This window comes from Petromyzon marinus, chromosome 10, assembly GCF_048934315.1.
Source record: "Petromyzon marinus isolate PM22_M1 ecotype Great Lakes invasive population chromosome 10, UKy_Petmar_22M1.pri1.0, whole genome shotgun sequence".
Classification (NCBI taxonomy): Eukaryota; Metazoa; Chordata; class Hyperoartia; order Petromyzontiformes; family Petromyzontidae; genus Petromyzon; species Petromyzon marinus.
In genome coordinates, this window is record NC_133676.1 from 18,241,008 (window position 1) to 18,253,379 (window position 12,372).

A 12,372-nucleotide genomic window follows, 5' to 3' on the forward strand; every position below is an offset into this window, starting at 1 on the left:
CCACTCCAGGGCCTTAATGTGCTTCTTCTTGAGCCACTCCTTTATTGCCTTGGCCGTGTGTTTTGGGTCATTGTCATGCAGGAATACCCATCCACGAGCCATTTTCAATGCCTGAGGGAAGGAGGTTCTCACCCAAGATTTGACGGTACTTGGCCCCGTCCATCGTCCCTTTGATGCGGTGAAGTTGTCCTGTCCCCTTAGCTGAAAAACACCCCCAAAGCATAATGTTTCCACCTCCATGTTTGACGGTGGGGATGGTGTTCTTGGGGTCATAGGCAGCATTCCTCCTCCTCCAAACACGACGAGTTGAGTTGATGCCAAAGAGCTCCATTTTGGTCTCATCTGACCACAACACTTTCACCCAGTTGTCCTCTGAATCATTCAGATGTTCATTGGCAAACTTCAGACGGGCATGTATATGTGCTTTCTTGAGCAGGGGGACCTCGCGGGCGCTGCAGAATTTCAGTCCTTCACGGCGTAGTGTGTTACCAATTGTTTTCTTGGTGACTATGGTCCCAGCTGCCTTGAGATCATTGACAAGATCCTCCCGTGTAGTTCTGGGCTGATTCCTCACTGTTCTCATGATCATTGCAACTCCACGAGGTGAGATCTTGCATGGAGCCCCAGGCCGAGAGAGATTGACAGTTCTTTTGTGTTTCTTCCATTCGCGAATAATCGCACCAACTGTTGTCACCATCTCACCAAGCTGCTTGGCAATGGTCTTGTAGCCCATTCCAGCCTTGTGTAGGTCTACAATCTTGTCCCTGACATCCTTGGAGAGCTCTTTGGTCTTTGCCATGGTGGAGAGTTTGGAATCTGATTGATTGATTGCTTCTGTGGACAGGTGCCTTTTATACAGGTAACAAGCTGAGATTAGGAGCACTCCCTTTAATAGTGTGCTCCTAATCTCAGCTCGTTACCTGTATAAAAGACACCTGGGAGCCAGAAATCTTTCTGATTGAGAGGGGGCCAAATACCTATTTCCCTCATTAAAATGCAAATCAATTTATAACATTTTTGACCTGCGTTTTCCTGGATTTTTTTGTTATTTTGTCTCCCACTGTTCAAATTAACCTACCATTAAAATTTTAGACTGATCATTTCTTTATCAGTGGGCAAACGTACAAAATCAGCAGGGGATCAAATACTTTTTTTCCCTCACTGTACCTGGTGCGGTGTGTGTAAACGTTTCCACGCGGGAGGCAAAAGCGGCCGGTCGAGGCACTGGCCACCCATCCCCTCGTGTGTCGAGCCAGCCTTCATAGCACTTCGTTTGAGAAACTTACTTTGGCTGTTCCGGGGGAATATCCATCTGGTACAGATACAATGCAATGGTAGGCTGATCAATGTCAACGGATGGTTTCATGACTTCCTACTGATACTCGCTAAGGCTCTTTCCCCGACAGACCAACTAAGGCTATACGGGGAATCTCCTTTGTTTTTGCAGTGGTGGCGCGCGGCGGCTGGGCGCAGCGCGAGCTGACGAGGCCGAGCCGCTTGCTGTTCCGCGTGGAGGACGCACAGCGCGAGAGCGCCGCGCCCGGCGGCCACCTCCTCTCCACGGTGCTGCGCGGCGCTGCCACGGACTCCAAGCAGCAGCAGCAGCACGCACAGGTGAGGCATCAGCACCGTCACGCGGCACCGTCAACACCACGCAGCACCATCTACATCAAGTAGCTACATCATGCAGCACCATCGATGTCACATAGTACCATCAACGTCACGTAGCAGTGGATTCGCAAGAGGGCTGCACCTGGGATTGTTGTTATTGTATAAGTGTGGGAACGTTGTTCTGTACACAGCAGATTAATTGGGGGTTTGCTTGTGGTAACATAAGCCATGCGATTAGGTCTGTACATGCTGTCATCGTGCAGCAAGCAGAGAAGTTTCACCAGCCTGGCTCCTGAGCACAACGACAAAGATCCCCGCAACGGTTTATATATTCATCACTGATGTTGGCTGTGAGCGGGAATTGAACGCGGGTCGCCTGGCTCCTAGCGCTTTGTGCTCACCACCGCGTCGCCGCTCCTCGTATACACTCACTCAGCTCATGAAGCTGCATTGATACACTGGTCTGGGTTTTGTTTGACGTGGCACGAAGTTAACCTGCGAAAGGAATGCATTTTCTGGTAGCAATAAAATTGCCCATTTCGGGCAGTGACAGCAGCCTCATGTGACTCTCCCTGTATGGACGGCATTAGCTGACGCTGCTGAATGTGAGTGCTTTACTTGTAAAATGTCTGTGGGTAAGAGCCGAGAGATCTCTGTCTTGCCTACTCTTGCCTGTGGCAGCCTGGCTCAGTCGGTTGTTAATTTCTTAATGGTTCAGTCGCAGGGAATTATCACACTTGAGATTCTGGGCTATGACAACAGCACCCTTGCAAATGATGAGACAATTAATAGTTCACCCCTCCAGCAATTTGGAGTATGTCATAATGTGGAATGGCAATTCGAATAGAAAACACATTTTTTTGTCTCCTTTGTACAAGTTTTGTTCTCTCCATTGACCGAAATGTAACACGAGCATATCAGCATCAGCCACGATCTATCCACTGCTCGATGAAAGCCTCCCCACGTCACGCCCATCCCTTATGGCCCGCGATGCCACACGCCACCTTGCAGATGCTTGTGAGCTGATTCGGTATAGCGGTGGTCACCAGCTCGGGGTGGTGTCTCCTTTGGCTGCCATTCTGTCACCAGTCTCGACCGTTGGACTTCGGCCCTTCGAGCCACGTCTGCTGCTTGAGCCCACAACCTTTTCTTAGTGGTTGATACGATGTCTCTCTGATCTATGTGTCCCGCTTTCTGTCCCTCAGTGTAATTTTTAGCATGAATATCAAAACGTGTATTTGCGCACCTTTTAACTTATGATAAATTGTTTGCACTGATTGATAACTTAATTTTTAGACACATTGGTTCAATACTGTTGAATATCAAATTAAATTTTCCAAAAGTGATTTAACCTGCTCTCACTCACCCCTTCACATAATAGGTTTGGTGGGCCATCAGTGATTACCCAAGATGCACCTCATTGTGTGCTCCAGTGGTGTCCCTCCACCAATGATTTGACGCTGTTGAATGGACGCGTCGACGCGACCACTACTTTTCTCATGTTTATTGGTAACGCACTTTGCAGCCCTAATTATTAGGTTCTTCGATCATCTCTTGGATCATTTGCTCTAATACATTGCTTTTGGTTGTAATAATGACTGTCAATTAATCTGACTTTAAAACTTTCACCATCTATCTCCTAAGCCGTTTTTTTGTAAATCAAATTTTAAGCGAGTATCTTGTGACGTTGCGCTGTGACTGCTTTGATGGGAGTACCCCTTCCTACACGACTCCTCTTCTGATTTGTGTTGTGTTACTTTAGGGCCTTAGATGAACCCAGTGTAGCTATCCCCTATACAGTGCAGAGTATTTAATGAAGGCCTTGGTTTGTGAGAGCTGGATTAACTGCATCAGTTTCCACCAAATCAAATTCCTTTTCACACTCTACACAAATCAGACAAAATGGCATTTGTCTTCTCTGTAATACGATTCCTAGTATGGATGTGGTCAATGGTAGAAACATCTCTTTCTAAAACAGCTTGCTGGTTATTATATGTGGTGACCATTATTGTAAAGTCTAAGACTGATGGAGACATCGCTCCACCGTGGAGGTATTTCATTTTAGGGACACTTGTACGTCACGGCAAAAAGGTCCCTGTGCTCCTGACCCTGGCTCCATTATGTGTGGAGTCTGTATAGCCCCCCCCACCTGACTCTCTGTGGGTTCCTTCTGCGTTCTCCAATTTCCGCCCAAAGTTAAAAAGCATGTTCAGTTTAACTGGTATTTGGCAAAACGTCCCATTGCTGAAGAATTACCTCCAAATTAGTCAATTGGATTACATGTAGCAATATCGCCCACTACTGTAAAAATCTAGTGAGGCTTTCCTGACTAAACTAACGCAGTATTAAAATGAACATCTGGTTCATGTATTGACACATTGATGCCACTCTTAGAGTTGGGTTCGAACAGGAAACTTCTGGATTACAAGTTCAGCGTGCTGCTGACCATTATACCACCATGGCAGCTCCCTTTTCGCACATTGTGAGCACAACAATCGATTGCAATCAATTAATCGATGCAGCATGGTCTCTACAATTCGTGTTAGAACACATGGCACTCGGTTCATTGCCCCAACATTGCCCCAACAGTCTGTTAAGGCTATACGGAGGATCTTTGTCTTTGTTTTTGTGTGGGGCACTGTTCCAACCTTCATTGATCGCACAGATGACACAGATAGTTTAATTGACCATTATCAAACTAAAACGTCGATGATGATATTTGGCAGAATATGATATTTAAGAAAAAAATCATTAAATTATGGTAGATGTTGACAGTTTTAGCAGCTTTATATTAAATAGAAAAGAGATGAGGGACTGTGTTAGCAGTGGTAGTCCATGGACCAGAGCAGATATTAATACCACATATGGTAGCAGGGCTAATAGCGAATTGTTTGATAACCGACTTATTGCATTAATGAGTACCACACAGTTCACTGTTGTTGGCCACATCAGGACATTTTCACGATTGTGGTAAGTTGTTGTTGTTGTTGTTGAGTAGCGTAACTAGCTCTGTGATGCTGGCTTTGTTCGGCGCTGCTCGTGCTGCTTGTTGAGGTTGTGAGTGCGTTGCACAAGGCCGCCATGATTCACACCGTGGGTGGAGCAGCCTCAACAAGACTACACGTCATCTGTTTGTGGATTTTCAAAATTCGTTGATGTAATTTGCGAGAGTAGGCCATAGTGTGTGAGCATCATGGTCCAAATTTGCAAATAAGAAAATGAGCTATAATTTACCCCACCGGATTATACACCGCAATCATCGCCCCCTCCTGCGAAAACCTTGCAGGACTCTCCTGAATCAGCGAAGCTTTCCTGGTTAAACAACAATAACAATATCATCGGGAGACAGTGGGATACGGCAGGAGGGGTGAGAGTCAGGCCAGGGGAATGCGTGAGAGAGCACGATGCCTCGTCACAGTGAGCGCTGGCCTTGGCCAAACATTAGGGGTGCTTTTAAAGGGTCTATGTTGTCAATGTAAATAAACACAATGCAGTGACGGCCATATCCAGCCACGATATTCTGCTGGAGCGCTTGAGCTACCGTGGGAAGGGGGCATGGTCAAGGTCACCTCAGTCCATCATCCCCCTAAGGTTTATTAAATAAATGGCTCATTGTGGGAAGTCAATTATGTTTACCCCACGGATAAACTGGCTCCTGCAATGGGGCATGTAGTGTGTATAATGCTATTCTGCACTTGCGTATGGCAATATGTTCAGGAGGTAAATGCCAATGTCGAGGCAAGCCAACTACGAGAGGGCACCAGGAGAGAGCCGGCACAGCTCCGCTGGTCCTCCATCGAACAAGTGCAGACCACAATGGCCCGTCCTCAACCATCCAGATGCGCGCACTGGCCCAGCGATGCCCCGGTGTGGTTGATGCTTCCGCCGGTGCCTACGAGGAATGTCAAAGCCAGGGGGCGCAATGCCTGGAACGAGGCTTTTGCTCTGGACGTCCGCGGCATTCCACCCCGCCTGCTAGCGTTCCCGCGCTAGAGCCCAGGATGGCGATAGCGCCGTCCCGAAAGGGGGACCGGGACCTGAGTCAGTGGCGAGGCGTACCGTCAGGGCCCCGGTCGATAGGCAGGCCACCATCGGCAAGTGTGGTCTGCACGCTTCCACAGATGCCTGGCGGCAGAATGTTCACCAGAACAGGGAGCCAGGGGATTTGCGTCAGCCCCAGTGTCCCGGTCAAGATGCGTACCACGTTACCCAATTGCACATCTGGTAGTTTTTTGTACGAGCTCCCACTGAGAAGATCGGCGAGAGAGCGGCAGTTCGCAGCGCACCAACTGAAGCGACCCAGGTCACCCCGTGGGGCATGAAGTTCAGACTCCTGTCCATGATAATCCCTCAATATCTTGTAGTGGGGCCACGGGCTACTGGGTCATCACAGAAGGACCCATCGAGGGTGGCATCTGCTACACGACCGTTCAAGCAGAGAGCGCTTGTGGGCAGCCTTGAAGGCCGCGGTCGTCGTTTTCAACGGTGGAACCACACCCTCAACAAAGCCAGATCGGCTGCCAGAATGCTGGCCATGCCCTCTGGTTCATTCAGTAGTGTAGCGCGCGAACCACTGCACTCCCCACCTAGCCCAGCTCTGGCTCAGCTCTGGCTTCACTCTAGCTCAGCTCTGACCTGGCACTAGCCCAGCTCTAGCACACAATGGCTTGCATTTTGTTTTCAGCTCTTCGATGGGGTTTCTGGTGAAAACCACTTCGACTGGTATGTGCCGAGCTGGTGCTTGTAGTGATGGAATGGCAAGCAGTACAGCAGCATTCGACCAAAAGTATGATATTCTGGCACAGTGGATTGCGAGTAAAACAAATAACACCCTCAAGATACGAGGGCAGACACGTGTCCATTAATTACCCACAATCCACCACAACAGCTCATACTGCATGCTGTACAATCGTCGCTGTACTGCTCTGAACGGGCCACAGCGAGTGTGGACAGATATTGGCTACCGCATCAGGCAACCAAGCGTCATCCGTTTAACAGGCCACACTCTGCTGATGAGACCCATAGATGAGAACGTTTGGCCGCTTGAGCAAATTCTGTGGGAAAAGTTTGAACTAGAAACCCCAGGGGCTGATGGATCACGCTGTGGTGTTCCCCTGGTGTAGCGCTGGCTCCTGATTTGTCCAGGCTGTTTTTTCCTAACTTGACAGTAGCGTATTGGTTTTCAGAAACAATTTTAATTTGATTCTAGGACGAATGTGATCTCAGCTGCCCAAGGGCCACGCTGAGCTGTTGTTCACCATGCTGCTTGGTTAGCCAAGTGTCTCGCAAATGTCCAGGGCCCTCTATGCCAAACACTTTACTCACGCATTTTAATCGTAATATTGATTTCACACGCAGTGGGAGTTCTGTGTAAGGTGTTAACAATTTGGCAGGTCTGATAAAAGTAAAGATCCCCTTTGCATTTTGTTGCCAAATGAAAGCAAATTGAATAGCACTCTGAGCATTGAACATTAATGCTGAACCCCAAGATTCCAAACGTCGCCTTGGCCTGGGGGCGTCGATAGCGAACCCCACCTGGGCGTACCTCCTGCCACCAAATCTCTCCTCGTCCGGTTCCCTGTCTAGCTCGCTCGCTTGCTCGGGGCCCTCACACCAGCGGCTCCACCTTCACTCCCCTGGAACCGCCTCCCTGCTCACTCCTTCAGGCCCTGCGTCTCCTTCAGGCCGTCTGTCCAGCGCTCGATCCCCATGTCCCAGTGAAATGCTCCCTTTTTCGTGAGCGTATCTTTAGATCCAGCCCTAGGGGGGAGAATGTTGCTGTGCCGCTGAGTCTAATTGAGTGTGTAATGTGTGTCGTAAGTCAGTTGCACTGAATACGTGGAAGATTTGCCACAGGTCAATTAGAAGTATTCATCCAGACAAAATAAAAGAAACTAAAATGAGAATTTTGCCTATCGGTCCATTAAACCAAAGCTGGCTGTCATAACGTAGCAGGCTTGCACACAGAATGCACACAGCAAACACACAGCACATACCATGCAAATAGCACAAATACAGTACGCACACAGCACCCACACGGCACGCAACATGCACACAGCACCCACACAGCATACAACATGCACACAGCACCCACACAGCATACAACATGCACACAGCACCCACACAGCATACAACATGCACACAGCACCCACACGGCACGCAACATGCACACAGCACCCACACAGCATACAACACGCACACAGCACGGATACAGCACGCACACAGCGTGGCGCTCAGATGCTGTTGAGCTCATCGAGTATCTGAGCGATGGAGGACTGTCGATGTCCATGTTCTACTCCGTGGTTTCCATCAGCTGCTCTTCCATGTGGTCTCCCTGCTGCTCCAGTTTGTTCTCCTCCTGCGCATTGCCACTCGAGTGCAGCTCCTTCAGCCCCTCCTCACACGCTCTCCACCAGCACGCACTTCTTGTCACGCACTTCCGCTGGCGATGAAGCCGCCACGGAGTGTCGAACGTCTGCCCAATCACAGATGGTCATTTAGACGGCAAGGTGCCACAGCGGTACTACGTATGTCTCGCAGCAGGAACTCCTAAGTTCAATTTCTCACTCGGGTGTCTTTGTATGTGGAGTTTGTATGTTCTCCCCATGCTCTGCATGCGTCCCTCTGTGTTCTCTGGTTTCCTTCCAGAGCTAAAACAAAGACCATACAATGTAACTGGTACTGACCCAAACGCTGATAGATCAGTCCACGAGGTTGCCTTCCCACATCTTTGCTGGCAATGCGTCGCTCTCCGGAGCGCCGAGTACCCTCCCGAGTAGACTGCCGCCAGGACGCACACTCGCACTCCTCTTCAGGACCGTGCCTCTCACCTGTGCTGGTGTTTCTGCATTGCCTTCCAGTTCAGACCGTGTTGAGTTTAAGATCCTTCTACTTGTGTTCAATGGGCTTGCTCCGCCATTACATCCGGGAGTTGATTCTTCTATTAAGATCTCTGAAATACACCAATCGCACCCTACTTAGCGTGACCACGTTCCAGGCCTCGACCACAGGGCTGCTGTCGGCACGGCGCCCATGCTCCAGAGTTTCCTGCCCTCGGAGGTCAGGGACTCGCAGTCGATGGAGACTGTCTTGGCTAAAGACCCCAGCAGCTGTTTAACACAGAGACCGCCTCTCGTTCTCTATATTGTCTCTTTAGTCATTCTCTCCCCAGTTACTTCTCACTTATTTTCCTCTACATGCACGGCATTCTGATATCCATTGTTTAAGGGCGCTTTAGAAATCTAAGTTATTATTATTAAAACGTCTAAAATAAAATAAAAATTACCTGCAAATTACTCAATTGAGATTATACATAGCAACATGGTCTTGAGACCCGATACTACTTTCTTGGGTGAACAAAGTAGTCATAAAAATAATAAATACATAATTATCTTCAGGATGTACCCTACATAACCAACTGTGCTAACTCCACATGAAAGAGTGGGACCAATGGCTGACTCTGGTATCTCACACTCCAGTGACACTAATTGAGAACGTGACCCATTCTCCAGTTTCATGATCTAGCAAGAATGGCTGCGTGTGACTTGCATGGGCACTGAGGTGAGCGCTTGCGTGGTGCCAAACCCGGTGCCGCTGTTGAGCGCTTTGGATTGCGAGCGTTGCCGCGTAGTGATGCCCATGTGGATGTCACCCCACAGCACGCGGCGCTCGCCAGCTTCCTGGTGCCGGCGTTCGGATCCTCCTTCACCCTGGACCTGCAGCTCAACCAGTGAGTTCCCCAGCTCCACCGCACACCCACACACTAAATTTCGATTTAAAGCTTTCGTGACTGCAAGGATTCATCTTCTTTGGTTCTTTCGGTAAAGTCACGTAGAATGAGAATAAAATAATAAATTAAAACAATAAAATTCTCACGACGTTTCGGCCACAACACAAGTGGCCTTCAGGTGAAAGGGACAGACCTGTTGAGAATTTTATTTTTTTAATTTATTATTTTATTCCCATTCTACGTGACTTTACCGAAAGAACCAAAGAAGATGAACCCACACACTACTTAACTTAGCGCTAACACTACGAGGCCTTCGGACCATCAGGGCAAGTGCTGTTAGTGAGTAGCACCTATGAAGGCCGGCACGTCACAAGAGGGGGTGTTTGGCCAGCACCACGCCTGGCGCCCTTTGTCTCCCGAGTGGCGATGTTTATACACTGCACCAGGCACTCATTTTAGGCTGAGTCAACTCAGGGGAGACCCAGAACCAGTTCAGATAATCGTCACTGGTGTTGGCCGTGAGAGAGAATCGAACCTGGGTCGTTGGGTTTGTGGCGCAGCGCACTAACCACTACACCACCGCTCCCCACACTGGGCCTCTTCTTGTCATGTAGAGTCCGATCTGCCTTGCTCGTGAACAAGCAGAGACAGCGGTATTCCTCCCCCTCACTCTGGCACCACCGCATTGGCGTTGCCCCTCTGTCGCCAGACCGCATGGTGGACCGCACGTCGGGCCATGCTTAGTTGTGTTGCCATGGCAATGAGTGCACGACGGGTCCTGTGCTGTGGAAGCAAAGCCTCCATCATACGAAAAAACATAAAATGGAGAAAAATAGATGTGTGGACTCTATATACGCCTTAATATGTCTGTCTCTTCACATAAAAAAAACTCAAGTATGTTTAACCCAACCCACCGGGCATAAAGCCTTCTGGGATGGAATAATTTCAACAGTGTTGATTCAGCACAATCAACACTCTGGACCGGTTCGACTCAGTGTCTTATGAGCAGGATCGGGCTTGCCAGATGTTCCAGGCAAATACTTTCTCTTTAATACAGTGAGAGAAAAAAGTATTTGATCCCCTGCTGATTTTGTACGTTTACCCACTGACAAAGAAATGATCAGTCTATAATTTTAATGGTAGGTTTATTTGAACAGTTTGAAACAGAATAACAACAACAACATCCAGAAAAACGCATGTCAAAAATGTTATAAATTGATTTGCATTTGAATGAGGGAAATAAGTATTTGACCCCTCTGCAAAACATGACTTAGTACTTGGTGGCAAAACCCTTGTTGGCAATCACGGGTGTCAGACGTTTCTTGTAGTTGGCCACCAGGTTTGCAACATTTCAGGAGGGGTTTTGTCCCACTCCTCTTTGCAGATCTTCTCCAAGTCATTAAGGTTTCGAGGCTGACGTTTGACAACTCGAACCTTCAGCTCCCTCCACAGATTTTCGATGGGATTAAGGTCTGGACACTGGCTAGGCCACTCCAGGACCTTAATGTGCTTCTTCTTGAGCCAATCATTTGTTGCCTTGGCCATGTGTTTTGGGTCATTGTCATGCTGGAATACCCATCCACGACCCATTTTCAATGCCCTGGCTGAGGGAAGGAGGTTCTCACCCAAGATTTGACGGTACATGGCCCCGTCCATCGTCCCTTTGATGCTATTAAGTTGTCCTGTCCCCTTAGCAGAAAAACACCCCCTAAGCATAATGTTTCCACCTCCATGTTTGACGGTGGGGATGGTGTTCTTGGGGTCATAGGCAGCATTCCTCCTCCTCCAAACACGGCGAGTTGAGTTGATGCCAAAGAGCTCCATTTTGGTCTCATCTGACCACAACACTTTTACCCAGTTGTCCTCTGAATCATTCAGATGTTCATTGGCAAACTTCAGACGGGCATGTATATGTGCTTTCTTGAGCAGGGGGACCTTGCGGGCGCTGCAGGATTTCAGTCCTTCACGGCATAGTGTGTTACCAATTGTTTTCTTGGTGACTATGGTCCCAGCTGCCTTGAGATCATTGACAAGATCCTCCCGTGTAGTTCTGGGCTGATTCCTCACCGTTCTCATTATCATTGCAACTCCACAAGGTGAGATCTTGCATGGAGCCCCAGGCCGAGGGATATTGACAGTTCTTTTGTGTTTCTTCCATTTGCGAATAATCGCACCAACTGTTGTCACCTTCTCACCAAGCTGCTTGGCAATGGTCTTGTAGCCCATTCCAGCTTTGTGTAGGTCTACAATCTTGTCCCTGACATCTTTGGAGAGCTCTTTGGTCTTGGCCATGGTGGAGAGTTTGGAATCTGATTGATTGCTTCTGTGGACAGGTGTCTTTTATACAGGTAACAAGCTGAGATTAGGAGCACTCCCTTTAAGAGTGCTCCTAATCTCTGCTCGTTACCTGTATAAAAGACACCTGGGAGCCAGAAATCTTTCTGATTGAGAGGGGGTCAAATACTTATTTCCCTCATTAAAATGCAAAACAATTTATAACATTTTTGACATGCGTTTTTCTGTATTTTTTTGTTGTTATTCTGTCTGTCACTGTTCAAATAAACCTACCATTAAAATTATAGACTGATCATTTCTTTGTCAGTAGGCAAACGTACACAATCAGCAGGGGATCAAATACTTTTTTCCCTCACTGTATATGGGTCTTAGTTCGAGGCATTTTTTTTTAAAGACATAACACAAAATAATAAAAACCATCATTGTGGAGAATGTAGGTAACAAAGTGGATAAACAGACAATACGTCTCTTTCAAATATCTGTCTCTCCACATAAAATATAAAAGTACGAAATCAATTCTGAATCAATGTTCATAATAAAGGTTTTTGGGTTAGATCGCGTTATTTATAAATGTGTCGTAACCCTCCACCACCCGACACGGCCAATCAGCAAAAAAGTGTCACGTTGACAAAAGACAATTAGTTCACTACTTTAGCCCACCGGTGTGTTGAAGAGTGAATCCACAACATTTACAGTTTGAGAATGACGTTTCGCTGGTAAGTACATCCAGCATCATC

At 48.0% G+C, this 12,372-nt stretch overlaps 1 protein-coding gene across 10 annotated transcripts in view; it reads left to right on the forward strand.

Annotated features, from left to right (window-relative positions):
* The window catches only part of LOC116940781 (disintegrin and metalloproteinase domain-containing protein 11), a 124,270-nt gene that overhangs the window by 6,582 nt on the left and 105,316 nt on the right, over positions 1-12,372 (forward strand). For all 10 annotated transcript variants that reach the window (XM_032950970.2, XM_032950971.2, XM_032950969.2 and 7 more), the window contains exons 2-3: positions 1,448-1,614; positions 9,270-9,340. In XM_032950970.2, coding sequence (XP_032806861.2) covers positions 1,448-1,614; positions 9,270-9,340 — 238 coding nt within the window. The remainder of the gene's footprint in view (positions 1-1,447; positions 1,615-9,269; positions 9,341-12,372) is intronic.